This window comes from Talpa occidentalis, unplaced genomic scaffold (genome assembly GCF_014898055.3).
Source record: "Talpa occidentalis isolate TD23 unplaced genomic scaffold, MPIMG_talOcc4v2.1 talOcc4.3, whole genome shotgun sequence".
Classification (NCBI taxonomy): domain Eukaryota; kingdom Metazoa; phylum Chordata; class Mammalia; order Eulipotyphla; family Talpidae; genus Talpa; species Talpa occidentalis.
In genome coordinates this window covers 90,551,548-90,575,387 of record NW_023603184.1, presented here as the reverse complement: position 1 = coordinate 90,575,387, position 23,840 = coordinate 90,551,548, and the positions used below count along the sequence as shown (strand labels likewise).

The 23,840-nt window shown below is 39.9% G+C and overlaps 1 protein-coding gene and 1 long non-coding RNA gene across 8 annotated transcripts in view; one reads left to right on the top strand and one right to left on the bottom strand.

Annotated features, from left to right (window-relative positions):
- LOC119255848 (uncharacterized) overlaps positions 1–23,840 on the top strand; it is a 428,764-nt gene that overhangs the window by 16,389 nt on the left and 388,535 nt on the right. For all 7 annotated transcript variants that reach the window (XR_008553572.1, XR_008553573.1, XR_008553569.1 and 4 more), the window contains exon 2: positions 9,682–9,806. This is a non-coding gene — a long non-coding RNA (uncharacterized LOC119255848). The remainder of the gene's footprint in view (positions 1–9,681; positions 9,807–23,840) is intronic.
- GALNT5 (polypeptide N-acetylgalactosaminyltransferase 5) overlaps positions 1–23,840 on the bottom strand; it is a 50,192-nt gene that overhangs the window by 17,956 nt on the left and 8,396 nt on the right. The window contains exons 2-3 of the mRNA XM_037523358.1: positions 9,985–10,151; positions 8,323–8,442 (exon numbers count right to left, since the gene is read on the bottom strand). Coding sequence (XP_037379255.1) covers positions 8,323–8,442; positions 9,985–10,151 — 287 coding nt within the window. The remainder of the gene's footprint in view (positions 1–8,322; positions 8,443–9,984; positions 10,152–23,840) is intronic.

Sequence of the window (23,840 nt, the reverse complement as noted above, 5' to 3'; positions counted from 1 at the left end):
GACTCTGAAGCCAATGCTTAGTGATAAAGGTGATTGTTTATGATCTTTTTTAGGGAGAATGGGTCCCCTCAACTCTGAGGGTAGAGGATTGGGACTCTGTTTTGCAGAATACTGGGAGGAGTTTGAGATGACAAGTTTGGCCTTAGGAATGATGAAGAGGAAAATCATTGTACATAATAGGGATGAAAAAAATTAAAAACAAGAAAGATGAGAAGGCAATGTGAAGGAGTTACAGGGGAGGAGATGAGAAAGGTGGTATTAAGTAAGTGGTATAGTTTTAGTTTTGCAAAATGAAAAAGTTTAGGAATTTGATTACACAGCAGTGTGAATATACTTCACCCAACTGAACTGTATATTTAAAAAAATGGCCAAGATGGTACATTTTATGTTATGTATATTTCATCATAATAAACCAAAGTGTTAGAGGAGAGAAAAAAAGAAGAAAAAAACTTGAAACCAGGCTATTAAGAACTTTTTTTCCATACTAGTTATGTGAAGTAATACTCTGGGCAGTAAAAATCTCAGTGGCATCTATGCATGCTTTTCCAAATGATTTAAACAAGTGGATTGTATATGTGCGTGTTTATACATGCACACATGTGCATGCATGTGTGTGATTAATAATGACCTGAGGAATCTGGCCCCTGACCAAATATCCCACGTATCCTCCCTCAGGCCCAACTGTAGACAATTACAAATGCCTTACCTGGCAGGTCTCATGAGGGAGAATGGCTTTCCTACTTGAACCCTCTGAAAGGAGTTACAGCAAAGGCTTAGGACCTCTGCCCCCTCATCGGGACTTGCCCTTACTCATAACTGCCTTCCTAACCCAGGCTCCTCATTTGGAGGCCTCTCTCAGGCCAACGCCTCTCTGTCTCATCTTATGGGATGTGGGTGGATCTTGAAAACAGTTTCTCTGCCCTGAGTCAGTATTTTTCCACACCTCGTCCTTCCTCCTCTCTCTCACACTCCTGGTCATAAAATAGGAGTCTTTTCTTTTGGGCTCCTTATGTGCCATCAGATGAGCCTCCTATCTTCTGACCAGCAAGTCCAGTGCCATTCCCTGGGGAAAAAATGAAACACTGGGGAGCCAGTGTTTTGTTCTGCTCAGCTTCTTATTTATATTATTATAGTGACGAAAGACTTGACAGTTTCATCTTGGCTTATTGTTTTAATTGACTACTCCAGGGCCTGGATGCTCCCCTGAACTCTTCTTTTTTTTTTTTTTTTTTAAAGATTTATTTATTTATTTATGCAAGCACTGGGTACAGTCAGAAGTGTGGGAGGGTGAGAGAATTCACCAGAGCCAGAACGGGGAACAGAACAGACCGATGAAATACACGGCTGAGGGGAGCAGCGGGCATGGCAGGAGAGGTCTGCACGCCATGTGGGACCCTTGCCCAGTGGCCGGGGGTCAAACCAGCACTGTAGAGGCTGTGGACAGCCTCGCAACCCAGCACCCAACTGCTGTGCCACCGGGGAGGCCCTCCCCTGAACTCTTGACAAGCCTTAAAAGATGCTACAGCTTTTAAGTTATCATCTTTAAGTGCTTAAGTGTTTTAAGTGCTTAAGAGCATAGACACCATTCTTAGCATTCTACATAGATGTCTTATTTAATTCTAACAGCAAATCTGAAGTACAGGCCTAATTGTTTTTCCCACTTAAGAGATAAGGAAATTGAGAATAAACAACTTAGATAAATTTTCCAAGGTTGCAAGAAACAGTTCATTCCGTTGCCTATTTCCTAAAAAATGCCAGAGAGAGGCAAAGCTTTGATTATAAGAAGCCTTAAAATAAAGGAAGACAGCAGCAGGCAAGGAACAAGGTGAAAATAGATATCTGGGTGATAGATCATTATCCACTGGAATCTGTAGAATTCAATTAATTATTATGTAATTTATTATCTTTTTAATATTTATTTATTTATTTATACATGCACTGGGTACAGTCAGAAGCGCGGGAGGGTGAGAGAATTCACCAGAGCCAGAGTGGGGAGCAGAGCAGGCAGAAGGACCGAAGTACACTGCTGAGGGGAACAGCGGGCGGTAGGAGAGGTCTGCGCGCCATGTGGGACCCCCCTCCGGTGGCCGGGGAGCAGCCGGGGATCGAACCGGCGTTGCAGAGGCTGCGGGCAGCTTCGCAACCCAGCACTCAACCGCTGCGCCACCGGGGAGGCCTTGTAATTTATTATCTTATTAATTACCTTGATCAACAAATGGATCTTTTGCTTAGAAGTAAAGGGGCCGAACTTAGTCACGCTTTTGATGGGAATATTCTTGAGATATCTCTTTAGATACTAGATTGGACTATGCAGAAATCCTATCCATGCCCCCAACTCCTCTTACTTTATTTTTTTTTTAAAAAGATTTATTTATTTGTTTATTTGTTTATTTATTTACTTTATTTTATTTTTTTTAAAGATTTATTTATTTATTTATTTATTTATTTAAGCACTGGGTACAGTCATAAGCGCGGGAGGGTGAGAGAATTCACCAGAGCCAGAGCGGGGAGCAGAACAGGCAGAAGGACCGAAGCACACTGCTGAGGGGAGCAGCGGGCGGCAGGAGAGGTCTGCGCACCATGTGGGACCCTCCTCCGGTGGCCGGGGAGCGGCCGGGGAGCAGCCGGGAATCGAAACAGCGCTGCAGAGGCTGCAGGCAGCTTCGCAACCCAGCGCTCAACCGCTGCGCCACCGGGGAGTCCCCACTCCTCTTACTTTAAATCCCCTGCTCTTGGAGATAACAGTTACATCTCCTGGTCATGCTCAGGGAGTCCTATGGGTTTCCTTTTGTGCAGCCTTCTTACTGTTGTGAGAAGGTCACAGGGGTTACCTAGGTGTATATAATATGTAAGCATGATCTGCAGTGCTCTCACTTGGCTAATGTTGTAGAATATGAAAAAGGTAGTCTCCTTTCTCTTACCATGCCTTGTCCAGGGCTATTTACATCCAAAGTTTAGAGCACACTTGTTATTAGTCTTCTTGTCTCTGTCCCTATAACAATCTTTTAATAAATCAGAGGTATCTGGATCTTTGGTTCCCAGTGATAGTATGATGGGTCCCCAAACCTGTATTCACTTCTGACCGGACTCAGATCCTCATAAAGTTATTCATTTGTCTCTGGGACCCAAGGGAAACAATACCTGCCCTAAACTTAGGCTGAAATTTTATATAGTTTTGTTTTTGCAGAGAAGAGAATTCACCTATGTATAAATGTCATTGCTCCACTTTCAGACATTTGGTCTTAAGGTAAGATTTTAGGATTCAGAAGGGGAACTGTCTGTGTATTGGACTCTGGGCGGGATTTCTACTTGTAGTGGATATTGTTTGTGGACAGTTCACATGCTATTCCTGACCCTGAGAGGCTTGGAGATCAGGAGAAGTGAATTTAGGATTGAAATTACATAGAGCTGTCCATTCAAAGTTTGCTTCTCCTAGTCACAGCAGATAAGATACATGGCCTCTTTGAGCTTTTACCTTGGGGGGCTAGTTCTAAGATCTGTAGAATACCCATGTTCTTAATGAGTAATTCATATTATTTCTGTTTTTCAGTGAGTGCTTTAGCTAAAGATCAGCATAATTAACCCAATTCTGATGGCCTCCTGGCAGGTTTTCTTGCTTCCTGAGAATATACCCAAGCGATGCTGAATGGTTTGTAGATGAGTTTCACTGTAATGCACATGTGTGTATGTGTATGTATGTATGTATGTATGTATGTACATACGTATATACGTATTGGCCAACCTAGAGCTGCTCAGTGTGCCAGATGGCTTTGGCTCCATGGACCTCTACTTATATTTAACTGACTAGCTGGAGGTATTGCTGCCAGTACCAATTAGTGCTGGTCTATTGTATTTAGGGTTCCTTGAGGGATATGTACGTGGCTCATCATTTAATTTTAGGTGATGATTTATAAGTGATGCTAATGTTTTGTTTGCTGTAGAAATTTATGGAAGTACTATTGCTTTTCAGGAGACTTCAAATTTGGCCAGAATACAGATGTCCCTTATCCACAGATTTAAAATTAGCCCAATGATTCTTTGGAATGTTCTCAGAAATGTCTTGTTTTTTTTTTTTTTTTTTTCCAAATGCCATGGTATTGAGAGAAAGGAGACCCTGGTCTTTATTTTGACTCTGCAGAGAGTCCCATTGACCCTGCCTGACTGCAGGCTCCTTTAGGCAAGGCGGTAACTCCCTGGATCGCATTGAATACTGGCACAACATATCGGTGGTTGACTTGTCCCTTGTACCTCACTCACTCCATCTCTTTACTTTTTTTTTACCTTCATATGAGGTACTTTTCCTAGAAATTCATTGACTGTGGCCTGTCCTTCATATGTTGAAATCTTGTTTAGTCTCCCTAACTCCTCATTCCTGATAACTGATTAGACCTGATATATTTTTTTTTTTTTTTTTTTTTGGGCCTGAATCAGGTTCAGATGAAAGCCTCTCATACCCTGGAAATAGAAAGTGTAGTACACATTGCTGGTGGTCAGATAGTTACTATTTTGCCTTCATAAAAGATTCTCAGAGTTTCAGAGAGCCTGATAACATCCCCGATCCTTTATTTCTGTTTCTGTGTGTCCTTGGATCTCCAGTATCATCCTCGCCTGTGGTTTCTGTCTCCTTTTCTCTGAATCCTAATGAGTAAATCCTTTGGGAACAGTAGCTGTCAAGGCAGGTCATATTCTAGATTCAGATTCTTATCGTCGATTTATTTGGTTAATGTATTCTCGAGAAAGTTTCTACCCTGGTATCTTAGATGATCTCTGATTTCAGGGACTCCTCAACTCCAGGGGCTCATGAGCCTCTCCTCTATGTTGAGGAGTAGGAAATGGCCACAATGAGTTTTAAAAATATAAATCAAGCAACTTTACTCTTCTTTTTTTTATGTCCTTGATTGGCTTTACAATATACCAAGAATGGACTTAACACTCCTTAAATGATGCATAAAAGTTTACAAAAGCCTACAATTCACTTTCTCCCCAAATGAATCCATTAGCTCTCTATGGTCAGCACCTAAAATTCATGATAAGCTTCTTTTTTTCTTTCTTTCCTTCCTTCCTTCCTTCCTTCCTTCCTTCCTTCCTTCCTTCCTTCCTTCCTTCCTTCCTTCCTTCCTTCCTTCCTTCCTTCCTTCCTTCCTTCCTTCCTTCCTTCCTTCCTTCCTTCCTTCCTTCCTTCCTTCTTTCTTTCTTTTAAAAGGTTTATTTATTTATGCATACAAGAACTGGGGTACAGGCCAGAGGTGTGGGGGGTGAGAGGATTCACCAGAGACAGAGTGGGGAACAGAACAGGCAGACTGACTGAAATACACTGCTGAGGGGAGCAGCAGGTGAGGCAGGAGAGGTCTGCTGTGCCATGTGGGTAGCTTCCTGGCCAGGGATCGAACTCGTGCTGCAGTGGCTGTGGACAGCTTCATAGGTTGTGTCTTAACTCCTTGCACCACCAGGGAGTCATGATAAGCTTCTTTCTTTAACGTGAATATGCAGAGCATGTTTCTGTATTAGGACATTTGCACTTTTTCCAGTTCCTGGTAGTGCTCTTCACCCAGATCTCAGCTCCAAAGTTACATAATTGGACTGTTTCATGACTGTTCTACTTTTTGCATATTTTGTAGATAATTACTTTCTAAGGGTAATCAAACAATGAAATTTGTTTCATTTTTCCAAATACAGCCTGACATTTAAGAATGTTACTCATTTTTAAGAAGGATTTATTTTGAAGATTTTTTTTATTTATTTATGATACAAGAACTGGGGTGCAGGCCAGAGGTTCAGGGGGTGAGATGATTCACCAGAGACAGAGCGGGGAGAAGAACAAGCAGATCTACTGAAATACACTGCTGAGGGAAGCAGTGGGAGAGACTGAGAGGTCTGCTGGGTCATGTGGGTTAGATCCCTGTTTGGGGATAGAACTCATGTTGCTGTGGCTGGTGATGGCTTGATAGCATTGAGACTTTAACCCCTGTGCCACCGGGGAGGCCCTTAAGAATTTTAGCTGTCACCTCATTGCCTGTTTTAATGTGTCATTTGTTGTCAATTTTATATTTCCATTAGGAAGAGAAGAAAGTTGTTAGCAGGCCAGTGGGCTAAGAAGGGCTCCACATTTGGGACCTATTTACTAGGAAGTAAAACTTGAGTGAGACGGTAATTCACCATCAGAACATGTTTGAATGCAACCTGGTGGAGGTCTACGATGCCATGGCTTACAGGGAGAGAGTAGTGGCTCACTGTCTGGAGGTAGCAAAATATAGTAGATACGTATGCAGATTCTGGAGTCAGGGGTTTTGAGTGCTGATCCTGGCTCTACCTGGCTCTACTTGCTGGCTGGTAGAATGTAGTCAAATCATAACATCACAGTGCCTCGCATCTGTAAAACGGGAAAATGACTATACCTACGTCATAGATTTATTGCGAGGTTAGAATAAATCTGTTAGAATAGCAAGTGCTTAGAATGATACCTGGTATAGAAGGCCAGCTATTATTATAGGATACAGGTCCTTTCATAGAAGGATGTTAAAGTGAACCAAATTATTTAATGTCAATTTTAGAATCTCATGGATAGAAAAAATTTGCCTCCTCCCACTCACCTCCAATACCCACATGCTAAAAGAAGATGATGAAGACATATTGCTCTTTGGGAAGACAAAGGGATATACCAAGATAGACAAAGGTATGAGAAAAGAGAATTTAAAACTTCTGAAGCCCTCAAATACTGATGATACCAGGTCAAAAAGATATAAGCTTGAAGGGTCGAATTAGCAATCATTTGAGTAGCAAAAAGATAATGCTGATAATATACACATTGAATTTTTTTAAGCCATAAAGTTAACATAATGTGGGCATGAGAGGAAAGAAGAAAGGAAAGAGAGGGAGGGGGGGAATGAGAATTTTTCTTTAAAAGTGAATAAAAGAAAGAGGAATGATAGAATCAAAACCATTTTTGTGGGCCTCCCTGGTGGCCTGGGGGTTAAATCTCAGTACTGTCAACACTACGGCCTGAGTTTGATCCCCAGCTAGGGAGCTAACCCATATATGGCACAGCAGACCTCTTTCCTTAGCAGTGCATTTCAGTAAATCTGTCTGTTCTGCTTCCCACTCTGTCTCTGGTGGATCCTCTTACCTACCCATACCCCCTATACCTCTGGCCTATAAGCCAGTTCTTCTACATAAAAATAAAAAAAAAAATTGCAGTCCTCAGTGTAATAATTGATTCAAGCAAAAATCATCAATGAATGCATAAGCCATTGAAAAAAAAAGTGAGGAAAATAGGATATTTGTGTGAGTCAAGGAATCACCCCACAAATCAATTTTTTTAAAAGCTTTATTTATTTATGCACATAAGAATGGGGGTACAGGCTAGAGGTGCGAGGGGTGAGAGGATCCACAAGAGACAGAGGGGAACAGAACAGACAGATCAAGCGAAATACACTGCTGAGGGGGGCAGTGGGCGAGTCAGGAGAGGTCTGCTGTGCCATGTGTGTAGCCCCCTGGCCAGGGGATCAAACTCGTGCTGCAGTGGTTGCGGGTAGCATCATAGGTTGCATCTTAACCCCTTGCGCCACCAGGGAGGTCCCACCACAAATCAATTCTTACACCAAAAGAAAAGATCTAGCTGACAACATCCTAACCAAGTTCTCAAAAATTGTATCACCACCAGTGGGACAACCTGAAATCATATGCCTTGTTATCTGAAGCAATAGCTACATAATTCCTATTACTGATGTAATAGAATCCTATATAGTTTTCATGCCAAAACCATTTATTCCTCATGTAACGAGAGAAAACACTGAAAAAATTTCAGAGTGTGATTGATTGTATATGCAAAAAGTGACCTGAACTCTTCAAAAATTTAGTGGTGTGTAAACAAAGTGTATGGAATAGACTGTTCTAGATTGAGAGACTAAGAAGACCAGATGGCCAAATGCAGTGCATGAATTTAATTGTATCTAAAATTTAAAAAGAAAGAAGCAGTTATAAAAAAAAACATTTGTGAGCAATGAAGACATTTGAAAAGAGCATATATTATTAGGTGATATTTATATGTGAAAGTTGTGCTTATATAAGAGAATGTCTCTATAAATATGTCTACTGAGGTAGTTAAGGGTTAAGTGTTATGTTGACTGTAAATATCTTTTCAAACATGTAAGGGGCGAAAGTGTGTGCATATAAATATATGTTTGTACATATCACAAAAGGTTAGAAATGAGTGGAATTAAATGATGAATATATGGATATTCATTGAACTATTATTTCAAATTTGCTATACAAAAAAAAATTAAGCAGAAAAGCAGTCAAGGGAAAATGATAGCAGCTTCTTACCTGTTGCTCTCTCTGCTCCTGCCATTCTGGCTCTTATTAATCCATGTCTTTCTTTGAGGTGAAGAATCCGAACTTTTGGAAACTGAGACATGTATTTATCCAACTTATCTTTTAAGTAGTCTATATCAGAGTAAAGATAAAGAAACACTTCAGTTAGCTAGATTTGGATGATTCCAGAATCAGCACCTCTTCACTAATCAAATTCCAAAAGCGATGACATTTACTATAGTCGCTAAATGGTATTCTTTGGCCAGGATTTTTTCCTTGATGTTATTTTCTTGTATGGATTTTTGTCTGGGTCCAATACTCTCAACTGACTATTTCCTTAGATCCCAAATCCTTCTTTTCAGTGTTGCCAAGTTACACAGAAGAGAGACTTCCTTTTCTGAGTATTTGTCAGGACAGGGCAACAGGGCAACTTGACCTGGAAAGAAAGAAACCTCAGGCTTCTGCACAACTTTCCCCAAAGGACCCTTCCCAAGGAAGAGGCTAAGCATTGTGCACAAATTGAAAATTTTGCAAAACAAAGTTATTGCAGCTGCAATAGTTTAAGCCCACTGTGACTTCCTACTCTAACATCCCCGCTATAATACTTCCATACCTCCCTTCTGCTCTTGGATGGTCAAGGGGCTCCAGCTGAAGGAATGTTGTTGAAAGTTTTTTTGGAGTACGTTTATATGACTTGCAGTCATTTCTATGTGCCATCAAATACAGGCAGAGAACCCAGGTAGGAATTGCTTTCAGGAATACTTAACATGGTTCACTTTCCCAATAATTCTGTGTTTTTCTTCTAAAAGATTTTCCTGAAATCATATAAACTTCAGGTCCCACAAAATCTAGCTCTACCATTAACAAAGAGACGGTCTACTTGACAGGCATCTCATAGCTCCTAGAGTTCAGTGTGATTCTGGTAGGAACTCTGAGACCTAGGAAACTGACTCACATCATTGTGGTCATGATTGAGGCTAAGCTGTTATAGTAAGGTTGCTGGCTCTTGGTTGTTTTCTAAAATTTTCTGAAGTGATTTGTATTTGGGAGAATTTATAATTGCAGTGGTCAGGAACCTCAGTGATCTTGGGACCACGTACATGCAAAAGTTATTTGACAATCCAAAGAGAGAGATTTCTCAGTGTAATAAATAACAGCAAATATAAAGACATGATGGATTTGAACTCTGTTAGAACCTCATCTCTTTAGTCCTACTGGCAATTTATCTTCTCAGCACTTAATTAAACATTTTGCTGGTGAGGAAGAAGCTATAGGCCTTCTGTTTCCTTGTTTTCCATAGAGTCTAACTCTAATTCTGATTATTACCAGTAAGAAAAGCATCCTATTAATTGTGGTGTATTTGCTTTTTAGATTTAATAAAAAGATCGTGCAATGGTACAGAACATCTGGTCTCTGAGACTTCAAAGCGCCACTCTCCCAAGATTGTAATTCCTGTGTGGTATAGAAGTCACAGAGAAGTCTGAAGCAGCCAACTGGTAGGCAGATATGACTTTCTGTACCCATAGATTCTAGGATTTATGCCTTGAAGGCACCACATGAAATAATGATTTGGCATTTGTAAATGTTTATGTTTTATCAAATTACCAAATGATTTTACTATCTACCCAAACTGCTACTGTCTCTCTCAAACTTTGTCCAGAGGGGTTTTCTTACCTTTGGTACTGAAGTCATCCACCAGCAGAATCTCCTTTATGAGGTGTGGAGGAGAACGATTAAGTACACTGTGAACAGACCTGAGGAGAGTCGACCATACCTCATCCACAAAGCACATGATGACACTGGTGGTTGGGAGGCTATTGTGGACTAGCTGTTCTGCACACCTGGGCCAGGACACAGAAGACCATGAGTGATGTGCTAATGAGATCCACAAGATGGTTTCAAAAGTCACAGAATGATTGTGTGTATATACACGTGTACTCACACTCTGCCTACATCTAGCTGGCTGTCTACCCATCAGTCACGTCTCTGTCTCCCAGCATATTTCTAGGTGCCCATTCAGCCATTTGTCCATCTATCTATCCATCTAACTATTATCTATTTATCTTATCTATCTGTTTATATTTCTCTACCTACTGACCTTAGTGATTTTATCATGTACTTTCTCTTGGGGAAAGGTATAAGCAAAATAAAAGAGCAGAGGAAGAATAGTTAATAACAGTAGTTGCTAGAAAAGGACTAGTAATGCAAGGTAAGGAATTCCTGTGGAAGAGTCATGTTATAGTGGAAAGGTTATGCTTTTCTAAATAAGTGTTTAAACACTATATCAAGTCCCACCAATAATACTTTCCAGATTTTTATCCATTGATAACTTATTTAACCTCTCTGTACTTCAGTTTCCTCATTTGTAAAATGAGGTAATGGGGGCCTCCCTGGTGGCACAGCGGTTGAGCGCTCGGTTGCGAAGCTGCCCGCAGCCTCTGCAGCGCCAGTTCAATCCCCGGTCGCCGGGCGAGGGTCCCACATGGCGCGCAGACCTCTCCTGCCGCCCGCTGCTCCCCTCAGCAGTGTACTTTGTCTGTCTGCCTGTTCTGCTCTCCGCTCTGGCTCTAGTGATTTCTCTTACCCTCCCGACTTCTGACTGTACCCAGTGCTTGTATAAATAAATAAATCTTTAAAAAAAAATGAGGTAATGGTTCTTATTCAGTAGACATTTTCTGCCTAGTGAGAATTCTCATAATGTGTCTAGCACAGTTCCTGACATAGGAATTCACCAAATGGTAGCTGTTACTTATCCTAATTAGATTATATGCCACAAGAGAACATTCTGACTTATTTAATGTTACCAACTAGTTTATGATTGCCCTTCCAACTGATCCTCTGCCAAATGCCAAAGGAAATATTCTGCATGTGAATGTATTTATGGCATTATTTATGCCAAATAGTTAAACTCTTCAGCTTCTCTTTTTAGGGGTTCCTTGTGGAGATTCTCTGTTGAGGAGTAGCCATAGTTGAAATCATTTTGCTGGCATAGAAATGAGAACAGGGTATCATGGGAGCTGGTATTCAGGTGGATTGTAATTGGTTTTGGTGTATTTCCATGCCCTGCAGTGTGTACTGCCTCCCTGCTGGCATTCTGCCCTGTCCTGCCTGTGTTACTGTGCCCAAGATGGTGCCCAGTGGACCCTCACAAAGAGAATTTGCCATCTTTCTAACACAGCTACTGTCAGTAATAACTAAATTATGATGATCACAACTAAATATTATAGCCAGTTTGTCTTATTTCAATTTGAACCTAAAATCTAAAAAGAGAAGCATCTACTTCCATTTTTATAGATGAATAATTAAAATTATGGAGAGATTAGCCCATGATTATAATGTTAGTAAATGACAGAGTTGGGACTTAAATTCTAGTCCAATGTGGCTCCAGAAATAACCATTCAGGAAGTCATAAGTTCACCAGAAGAAAGACAGCTGGCAGTAGATGTGGCATTTGTGGGAGCAGATGCTTCTGCCAGATAACATAGCTACCCTTTTCTTACTCTGTAAATAAGAAATAGATAAGAGTGAAAACCATAGTACAATACATTTGCATGCTGTTTTACAATTGGGAAAATACTATTTTGTACATAATTAAATTCAATTTTTATGGAATCTGCTTGAGATATGTATTATTATATTATATTTAAAGATTTATTTATTTATGTATACAAGAACTGGGGTACAGGCCAGAGTTGTGGGGGGGTGGTGAGAGGATTCACCAGAGACAGAGTGGGGAACAGAACAGGCAGATTGACTGAAATACACTGTTGAGGAGAGCAGCAGGCAAGCCAGGAGAGGTCTGCCATGCCATGTGGGTAGCTCCCTGACCGGGGATTGAACTCATGCTGTAGTCACTGCAGCTAGCTTCATAGCTTGCATCTTAAACCCTGTGCCACCAGGGAGGCCCTTTATTATTATATGTTTTTTGACTAGAACAAACTGAAACTTGAGAAATTAAATGAATTACCCAATATCATTCATCTAGAAAGGATGTGTGTGGAAATGTGAACAAACTGTTTTCATTTTACTGTACTATGTTGGCTTTTCTGTATTAAGAGTATGAGTTTGGGAATCTGATAGATATGTGGTCAGCCATTATTTCCCCTAATTACCGGTAGGCTTGGACAAATTGTACTTCTTCAAACATCAACTGCCAAATGCAAAGCAGAGATTAAGAATCTACTTTTTATAAGATTAAATGCAAGTAGTATGTAAAACTCAATATATATCTAACACATAGGAGGTATTTAAGAAATGGTAGGTAAATCCACCTGTGGTTTATAATTTCAGTAGTTCTCTAAGATGGTTGGTCATTATAATAACTCATGTCACACTGGAAAAATATGTATCTAGTCCTTAGCCCCAAGAAATAAATTTTGAATAAGGTCTGAGAATTTGTGTCTTAAAAAGGAAACAAACTAAATTACAAAGAATGATCCACATGTTGTGAACAAGCCAATTGGGAATTTGAACTCTCTAGGATAAAGTTGCTTTATTCTCTTTGTCATTTCTGGCTTATTTAAAAAAAAATAAATGGAGGGTAGGTAGCAGCATGCCCTGAATCTTCAAGTGATGTAATATCAAAATAACACATTTTGAACAGGTATCTTGATTTAGTGATCAAGCATCTAATGTTAACATAAACTCATAAGCAGCTTAAACTTATCTGATTCTATACCAAAAATCCAGCATCGGCAAATCTGAATTATATGAGATTCCTGACTTTATTGCTGGCCTCTGTTACTTTCTTGTGGCTACTATAACAAATTAATGAATATTTTTCTTAAATTTCTTAAATTTCTCTCTTCTCATATTTTACTATGAACAGAAAGAAGATTCCAGGGCACACTTTCAACACTTTGCCTGAAATTTTCCTTTGCTATATATCCAAGTTTATAATTTAAAAACTCTGCCATCCATACAACTGTAGGACACGATTTAGCCAGGGTTTCTGCCACTACAGGACATGAATCACCTTTCTTCTGTTCCTAATGTGTTCCACATTTCCTTCTGAACTCTCAGAAGCACTTAGAATGCTCACTTTATTCTATCAGAATTCTGTCAAAGATACTTGTATTCTCAAAGATGACAAAAGCTTTTTTTTTTGCCATGCTCCTCAATTACTTCAAAGCCTGGAGCATCTTTAACATCTGTATTTCTACCCACACTGTCCAGAATGCAATCCAGGCTTTGTCATGCTTCTCAAATTTCTTTCATCCTCTTGCCATCCAAATTTTTTTTGATAGAAAAGTAATTAGAAAAAGAGAGGAAAAAATATGAATTGAGGAATTTCCAAGCACTAAATTAAAGATTATATATTTAACTGCATAATTACCAAAAATTCCAATAACTAAAGGACAGTGTTAGTACTAGACAAACTTTAGACTCTGGAAATTTTTTCATAAGGCAAAAAAAATCTCTAATATGAGATTCTAATTCTCAGCATCTTTGATGGTTAACATCAACACCAAAATGATGAGATTAAAGTTTTCCAAGGAGAGAACAGTAGGATTAGAATACAATATTTAGAATAAAAGGCAGATGAGGGAATGGAGACCATTTTGTAGACCACTTTGAGAGGAAATTATAAAAGACATTGGATAGCTAGGTGGGATGTAGGATAAATTTGTAATCACAGTTTCTTCTCCCTCTACTGAGTAGAGTTTCAGGGAAGGTACAAATGGAGTTAAGAATTGAAAGAATTCATGATTGACAAGATTATCAGTGGAGCAAGTCCTCTCTGTATGCATTAAATCAAACTTCCAGTGGCTGTTGGCTCAATTGACAAATCTTGCCTTCATGGGTAGCTTCATGGCAAGCTTCTTCTGTTCACTTAGAAATACCTAATTACAAATGAAAATACTCTGGGTAGAGTTAACCAAGGTAACACAGATGAAGCTTCTTGTATTATAAGTTAGTAAATTTTTGGTCTCTTTCAGAAAGAAATTCTAAGAAATGTTGTAATGCTAACTGGTCTGAAATTGGAGATAGAAAAAGCTCTTGGATTTGAGAAATTTTGGGAAGGTCACCTCCACTCATCAAACATCTGATCCTTCATTCCCCCTAACCTGTCAAGATACCTTCATTTCACCATTAGATACCCATATGGATAAATCATGAAGGATTCCATTAAATGACAGTACATTTTCCAATTATTGACCAACATATACTTTAGATGTATTTAAGGAATAACATTAAAGATGACCCTGTGGAAGACTAAATGTGCAGATTTGAGTAGCACTAAGGATAGGAAGAGGGACATGGAAGGAGATATGAGAGGTTTTAAATACAAAGTTTTGGCACAAGTGGCTGAGATGGCAGGCCACTCTAAAATGCATAGATAACTGGTGTCCTGCATTACTAAATGGGTTTAATATGTTTCTAGGTGTCTAGAAAAACCAGCATGCTTGTTTTGTTCAAGGTGCAGTGGGTCAGATGAGATATACATTCAGTTTTATTAACTCTTCCCCATTCCTATGTACTGACAGTTTCCACAGATTGTGAAAATGATTTCAAGTTCTCCTACACTGACCCAAATGAACCAAATTTCCTTTCTACTGATTTACCCATTGAAAACCTTGTTTTCTGCTGTGTTGGGGGGAGTAGTTGCAGGTAACATCAAATCGAAGTGCAAGATTTTTCTGGATTTTTAATCTTATTTGAAGTTTAGAAATCTTATTTTTATCCTACACGCCCATTCATTACACAGGTTAGGTATTTAGAGTCTGCAGGCCCCATGCTGTCCTTAAAAATTAATCCAAACTTGGGAGACTGAGCTTACTGCAGTCATCCTAAGTATTGAAAACAAATGGGACTCAAATGTATGGATTTAAACAACCTGCATAGAGTTGATACCCTTCTGTGGCGGTACAGAAAGACTCTGGATTGAGAAGGATGACAAGGCACTAAATTTTGAGTCCCTGCTAACACTTATTGGCTTCATGACCATGGACAAGTCATGTAACTTTTCAAAACCTTAGTTTCCTCACTTTTAGGATGACAATTAGAACACCTTCACCCCAGAAGGTCTGTGAAAAATTTATGAGATATTAGGTAGAAAAATACTTTGTAAGATCCATAGTAAAAATCCAGCATGAGGACCTGGGTTTATCCACAATGCAAATAGACACATTTTGCAAGGCGTTCTGCCCTTTACCAAGGCAGCCCTTTAATCCAAATCCGTCAAGGCTCATCATTTATCAAGAGACTCAGGAAGTGATGTGTTTCACCTTCTGAGCCATGTGTGCTGAATGCTCAGCCACTAACCTGATTTGAATGTAGCCTATCAAATAAAGAAGGTTTCAAATCAGAAGATTGAGGGAATGATAACATTCTCTTATTTCTATGAATTTTTCATTTTATTCCAAAGCAGTCAAAATGCACTATGTGGGTCAAGTCTCAGTTTTCTCAAGTTTGAACAGAAGGTCGAGGAGAATATTTTCTCAGTTTCTATTTGCAATTCAACTACTGCCTCAATGTGAGTCTTCAGGGGTCTTCAATCCCCAAGCATTCATATCTCTGGGAGGATCAGAAGAAGAATGGAGTGTCAGCTGAGGAGCTTTCTCTGAAGTTATATTCTTTTCTTTAAGACCTTAGAGTTATTGGTGATTCTTTTCTTCTCACTGATAAGAGGGTTTGGCTATATAAAAATTTACTTTTATGTTTTGTTCTTTCCCAAGTAGACTACCACTGACATTCAATCAGAATCACTTGGCTGCTAATTTAGAAGGTTTCAGTCTTACTCACCACCTCTCCTTCAAAGATCTTAGCCAGCTGAAGGTAACTGTATATGCCAACAAAGCTACTGGACTCAGGCTTAGAAATACAAACCACCAGCATCAACATTCACCACTTTAACAATAGTCTATTTTGAGCAGGCAGCTGTCAGAGTGATATTGGAATGAAGGAAGTGTGGGAGTTAGTGTGAAGTGGCAGAAATAGTTCTGGGTGGAGATTAGGGCACCTTTGGGATAGTTCTGTCTGCCCTGCAGTGTGTGACCCCGGACAAGTCACTTCCCTACTTAAAATCTGTCACATAAGCAACTGGATAAGATCCCTTTTGAAGGTTCATCTAGCGTTAACAGTCTGTGATTCTCTTTGCAGCCTTAGCCTCATGTACGCACAGTGCTTCTCTCTGGGTCATGAGGTCCCTGAGAAAAGGCAAATTAAATTGTTCTATGACCTTAAATCTTTCATGTTTTGCCATTGGCCCTCAGGAATGCCTAAGCAAGGATTCTGCTTATTCTGTGACCTCTTTCACGTTCTCACCACTGTCCCCCACTCAGGCCTGTTTCTCCTCCATTTCTTAATGGATCATTCTTTTTATTGTTTCCCTGCCTCTAACTCTCTTCCCCTTCAACTCAAACACTTTTGCCCTTCTCAGGTCAGGCTTGGCCTTTCTCTTCTTTACTCCACCAGAACCCTGTGTTTGTTTCTACTTAACATTTTGCGCTACATGCAGGGCCCAGACCCCATTGTTGAATTTCATAATAGGAGCACACATATTTGATCACCACTAAGCTGTGGCTGTTGGGCAGTCTTAAAGAATCATCTTTGTTTGGTACTCTATAGAAAGTGATTTCCCTTATTTTTTTTTTCTCTGACTAGGAACTTGGCATGCCAATCTAATTCCCTCATATACCTCTGGTCCATGCATAAGGAAGAGAAATGTTTTAGTTTCTGCCAGAGTCATATGATTATAAGAAAAAAAAAGGAGGAGCCATATTCTATGGGGAAAGCACTAGAATTAGCAGTCAGGAAATTTTCTCTTTGAATTCCAAACCTGCTCTTACTGTGTGGAACAGAAGATAGACCATTTATTCTTTAAGTCTCACTTTTCCGTCTCATCTATAAAACACTGGTAGGTAGTATATCTTTCATGGTGTTCCCTGTGAGGATTGGTTAGAAGTAGAAACAAACATACATGTAAAACCTACGTGTGTGTGCACATGTGCGCACACACACACACGTACAATATCACTGCCTGGACTACTTTTTTGCTGAGGCTTAGCCAGGGAGAGATCCCTTGTATAAGAGAGAGCCTCCACAAGCCCAAGTACAGGTGATGATGGTCATTGTGAGGAAGAGTAGCTGGCTTCTGGGAGACAACCAGCCTTATTGGTATCGATTTTTACTGAGTGAAGAAGAGCCAGAAGATTAGGGATTGTGTCTCAAATTGACCATTTGTGAACCATAGACCCTTGAGCAAGTTACCTGCCTCTCCCTGCATTTTTCCTTTCCTCTGTGAATAAGGAGATGTAACATATTATCAATCTGGCACAGCTGTTGAAGGGATGACAAGAATGATGTACATAAAGATGAAAGGTCCCTGGCTGTCTGGTATGATGTGCCCAGCTCGTGATAGGCAGTGAGCAGTAACACATGGAATGAAATGAACTGTCACTATCTGAATTATTTGCCACAATCTGAAATCTCAGCTTCCTCTTTAAGTCTCAGTTTTTCTATGGGTAAATCTGGGTGATCACTGTCTGCCTCAAGGAATGGTTTAAGGATCAAAATAAGAAGGCAAATCATAAAGACCATGCAAGTACCAAGTTTCTCTCCATTGCTCCTTGTCACTGATCTATATACCAACATTTTAGAAAGAGGGCTGATATGGGAGATAATTTAGATTGGAATAATAGAGAATGTTTTAATATAGAAAGGACTGTAAAAAAAGTCCTTTCATTTTAAAAGTAAGCAACAAAGAGCTTCTAAAATTGCTAATATCCTCAAATTTTCTGATCCTTAAGCAAAAATTGTTGAGAGTGTGTGTTGTGAAAGGGCCAGCTTAGAATAGCCCAACGGTAAGTTTTTTTTTTGCTCCACGAGTACCCAGGGCAACATTATGGTAAGAATTTGATAAAATTAAGCTGATGGTTAAATTAGGCTGTGGATTAGATATATAAAAATGAAATGTAAAAAGTGTGAATTCCTCCATTTACTAATTAATCTCTCCCAGAAATATTTCTAGGGTTTTGGCAGTATATTGGAGAAAACGTCACCAATTTGCTTTAACATTTTGCAGTTTTACATCATTAGGCACTATTTAGCTGCTTTCCTCTCTTTGAATTACTAGCAGAAATGTGTTGTAGTTCCTCTGAAACTCTTTCTCCTCATTATTCCCCTAGTTTTAGAGAGAATACGATAAATAGAGTGTTATGGAGAGAGTATTAAAGAGCTCTGTAATAATCTTTTGGCCATTATTAGCCTAGTCATGGTCTAGCCTGAACTTTTAAAACAAATTTTGCTTTTTATTTCCTGCTCTCTGCCTTGACTTTTCAGTGAATTTGTGCACTGTATTCTAAAACACACACGTACACACAAATGCACATGAATGCATGTACACACACATATACTGCACAGCACTAGTGTGTTATGTACAGCCATGGGGAGAAAGCTGAAAATAACCCTTTTAAATTCTTCTTGTGAGGGTTTTTTTGTTTGTTTGTTTTTTTTTTTTTTGCTTGCCTGTTTTTTTTCCTGAGGGAAGTCCCCTGTCTTCTGCAGTCAATTGTCGATAATATTCTCCAATCACTATTAGTCACAAAGCAGTCTTATTTCATTAATTAAAACATTCATCTCATATAAAAATGCAAAATTGGAAGTTTATTTAACTTTAAAGTTTTTCTTTTCTCCCAGCCTGCCAATTTTTTTAGAAGTCTAACATCTGGGGATTTGTGGTCATTTTATTTTCTCTCTCTTACTTGCTGCTTTTCCTCCTCAATTCATTTATTATGGTTTTTGACCACACTAGAATTTGGGGTATAGAAGGTGGGTTGAAAGTAAGGCTCCAGATTTGGTTTTTCTTTCTCCTCAGCAATTTAGACTAGTTTGTGGCAAATGCATGCATGGTGCTATCTTTTGCTTTTCATATGTGCCAAAAAGAAAACTCTTTAGCTGTGCAGGAAAGAATCAAATTATTGGTTGGCAGCCTCAGCTCTTGGCTAAAAGAATAAAGACTAATTTTAATTGCTTTATTGAGAGGCTTGCCAGGATTCTATAGGAAAAGCGAAGTATTAAATTAAGCAATCAAATAACATAATGACGACATAGCAGTGGTAGAAGAGCATGCTGTAATTCTTATTGTACTATGAAAACTAAATGCAGGCAGCAAAAATTTCTTAGAGTCATTTTTCTCTAAATGCAGCTTCAGGAAGTGCACTCTGAAAATAAGTTCATATTTGGATGGCCATCTTTACTATAACTGTCAGGCAAATGACACAGACTTGTCAAAGGAGAATTATACTGCATTTTCAGTAGCTAGGACAGTGTTTGAGCAAAACCCATGTGTGTGTATTGATTATTGCAGACTGAAACAAACTTTAATATTAAGAGGAATAATGATAAGGATTAGCTTTTAATAAAGAAAGGATTAAATATGGAGTGTTCAAATGACCATAAAATCATTTATTTGAAGCATGTCTTATAGGCAAAAATTTTGGAGAAAAATGAAATTGTACTTTACTTTTTGACGTAAATATTCTTATATGCAAAATAGGGCAGTTTTCTTCCCTTGAAAGTCAAAACATTGAAATTAAAAACCAAGCATCAAAAGTATGAGCTAAAGGAAGGGGGCGGAGCAACATGGCGGTGAGGAGACGCTGCGAGTAAGATCTCCCATTAAAAAAAGTTAATAGGGAGGAAAAGCGGCAGGTCCCAGTGAGAACTGGGACACGGAAGATAAACGGGTGACTCCAGCAAACTGCCCGAAGAAGAAAGTGGCCATAAAAGAGGACTAGAAGGGAGGGAAGCGCAGAACCCTGCTCCCCTCCCCCGCCCACAGAGGCGGCACTCTCTGACCGGCAGAGAGGGAGAAAAACAACAAACCAAAACAACCAACAAGAACAAACGACGCAGCAAGCAGGACTGTGAGTGGAAAGGAACTATTGCAGCCACCACACCCCGTGAACGGGAGCTGAGGCGAACCCTGCAGGATCCGCCGCGGCGGTGAGCGAACGGCTCCGGGCGCCATTAGAGAAGAACAAAGACCCCGGGAGACGCGCACACAGCCCGGGCTGCCGGTAAGCTGGCGCGGAAACGCGGCGCGCTCGGCGCGCTTGAAAAGCAAGTGAAGACCGGGATCGCAGCTGCCCAGGTCCCCGCGCCTGCGACCTAGGCTTGCGGGGAGACGACCTAGGCTTGCGGGGAGACGCGCGGAGGTCCTCACTGAGGTGAAGGTCCCTCCCTGAGTGAGCAGGAACCAGGCGCCCAGGCACGGGAGCGGTGCAAAAGGCGCCATTCCCGCGCCACTGAACTGGGCTACAGCCCGCGTCCTGGACCTGAGGGCTTTGAACTGAGACCCGGGGCACGAAAATTCGGGGCGTGGTTTCTCCACGACGGTGGGGCACAAGGCAGACACAGCACCCCAAAGCTGTTGAGGTGTACCCTACCATTCCCGCTCTGTTCTCTGTCCCACGGGGTGGGGGGAGGCGAAAAACAGCCCCCCAAGGACAATAGGAGAGATCTCTGGCGCCACCTAGCGACCAGGGAAAAAAAAAAGTCACTAACACCCTATAAAACAGGACATTTCTTAAGACTGCTTGAAAAGGGCAGAAGGTTTCTGGAGGACCCAGTGGCCAGCCGGGAAGTTATTCCACGCCAGGCCCCTTCCGACCAGCAGTCTGAGCCCACAGAGGGAGCAGGCACCCACGTCCAGGGCAGACCGGGTGCGCAGAAGAGTGTGCCTGAAACCGGAGGCGCAGGGACTGCATCCCGCTTCGCCATTTGAGAACAGGGACATTTCTTCAGTAAAAACTGCCTAAAACCAGCAGAAAGCTCCCCCAGAAGACAGAGATGGCTCCTGGAAGAGCCAGAGGGGAGCGGAGAAGTTCACCCAAGATGTCAGTCAGTCCGAGCAACACAGTGTCCCAACGCATACGACAAATTAGAAAACAGACAGTAGGGAGTAGAAGAACCACACGCAACCTAAAAACTCCTCAGGAAAGAAGCACACCACAAAAAGAAAACCACTCCCCAGATTGCAACGACAGCAACTTGGAAGAACTTCTGAGCCTTCCAGAAAGAGAATTTAAAATTGCCATGATTAAAAAAGTGATAGATCAGAAGAAGGAAATTGAGTCCCTAAAGAGGGAAGTAAGAGAAATGCAGGAGATCAAAGAATTAATGGAGGAACTAAAGAACTCTGGGAAAAGCAATGAAAGCAGAATAGATGAAATGGAAGAACGAATAAGTAATCTTGAAGACACAGAAATAAAAAGAACCAAAACAGAAAAGGAAAGAGAAGTACGAAGGAAAATGAATGAAGAAAGACTTCGGGAACTATCTGACTCCATGAGGAAAGGAAATATAAGAGTTATAGGAATTCCAGAAGGAGAGGAGAGAGATGTAGGAACAGAGAAAATATTCATGGATATAATTGAAGAGAACTTCCCAAATGAGAAGAAGGAGCTGAAAATTGATATACAAGAAGCAAGAAGAACACCAAACTTCCACGACGAAAGGAAAAACACAGCAAGACACATAATAGTAAAGCTCCCAAGAATCCAGGATAAGGAAAAAATAATGAAGCTGACAAGAGGGAAGAAACAGATAACATTCAAAGGAAAACCAATCAGGCTGACATCAGACTTCTCTGAAGAAACACTACGGGCAAGGAGAGAGTGGAGGGACATAGTCAACAGACTCCAAGAAAACAGATGCCAACCAAGAATACTCTATCCCGCAAAGCTCTCCTTCCTCCATGAAGAAAGAATATGGACCTTCCCAGACAAAGAGAAACTCCGGAATTTCATTGCGACTAAACCCCCACTCCAAAAAATACTACAAGGAATCCTAAAGCCAGAACCTCAGAGGGACGAATAACAACGAAAGAAGACCAAAAAAAAAAAAAAAAAAAAAGTTATTAAAAGAATAAATAAATAAAATCAAAGGAAAGACAAACATAATGGCAAATACAGATGCTAACATATCAATATTAACTCTAAATGTAAATGGACTAAACTCTTCAATAAAAAGACACAGAGTTGCAGCCTGGATTAAGAAACAAAACCCAACCTTTTGCTGTCTCCAGGAAACACATTTAGCTACAAAAGATAAAAATAGGCTCAAAGTCAAAGGATGGAAAACAATCCTACAAGCAAATGGGCCAAAAAAGAAAGCAGGAACAGCTATACTTATATCAGATAAAACAGACTTCAAACTCAAAAAAATAAAGAGACCCCAATGGTCACTACATTATGATTAAGGGGACAACACTTCAAGAAGAAATAACACTCATTAACATATACTCACCAAACGAAAGAGCACCAAAATATATCAGACAACTGTTGTCCTCTCTGAAAACAGACATCAGAGAAAACACATATGTAGTGGGAGACTTCAACACACCACTATCAACAATGGATAGATCAACAAGACAAAAAATAAGTAAAGAAACTAAAGCTCTAAATAAGGACCTAGAGCATTTGGGCTTAACAGACATCTATAGAACACTAAACCCAAAAAAAACGGAGTACACATTTTTCTCAAGCGCACACGGATCATTCTCCAGGATCGATCACATACTGGGGCACAAGTCAAACATCAACAGATACACCAAGATTGAAATCATACCAACCATCTTTTCTGACCACGAAGGCATCAAACTAGAAATAAATCATAAAAAGAAGGCAAGGAACTATCCTACCTCATGGAGATTAAAACCACACTACTGGAAGACCACTGGACTAACGAGGAGATCAAAGAAGAAATTAAAAATTCTTTGAATTGAATGACAAGGAGGACACCAATATCCTAAATGTATGGGATGCAGCAAAAGCAGTAATAAGAGGAAAATATATAGCAATAGAAGCTCACATCAAAAAACAAGAAAGAACTCAAAGAAACAACCTAATCTCGAAGCTCAAAGATCTAGAAAAAGAACAACAAAAAAACCTCAGAACCAGTAGAAGAAAAGAAATAATAAAACCAAAGCAGAAATAAATAAAATTGAAACTAAAAAAACAATCCAAAAGATCAATGAAACCAAGAGCTGGTTCTTTGAAAAAATCAATAAAATAGGCCAGGCTCAAAAGGGAGAAAGCACAAATACACAGAATCATAAATGAAAGAGGAGAAATCACAACGGACACAGCAGAAATCAAAAGAATAATCAGTAACTACTATGAACAGTTATATGGAAACAAGTTCAACAATCTAGAGGAGATGGACAAATTCCTACAACTCTACAATCACCCAAAGCTAGATAAAGAAGAAATAGAACACCTAAACAGACCAATTACAAGCAGCGAAATTGAAATGGTAATTAAAAACCTCCCCAAAAACAAAAGCCCAGGACCTGATGGATTTACAAATGAATTCTACCAAACATTCAGAGACGAATTAGTGCCTATCCTTCACAAACTCTTCCAAAAAATTGAGAAGGAAGGGACAATACCAAACACGTTCTATGAAGCCAATATTACACTAATACCAAAACCGAATAAGGACAACACAAAAAAGGAAAACTATAGGCCAATCTCCCTAATGAACACTGATGCAAAAATCCTCAATAAAATTTCAGCTATCAG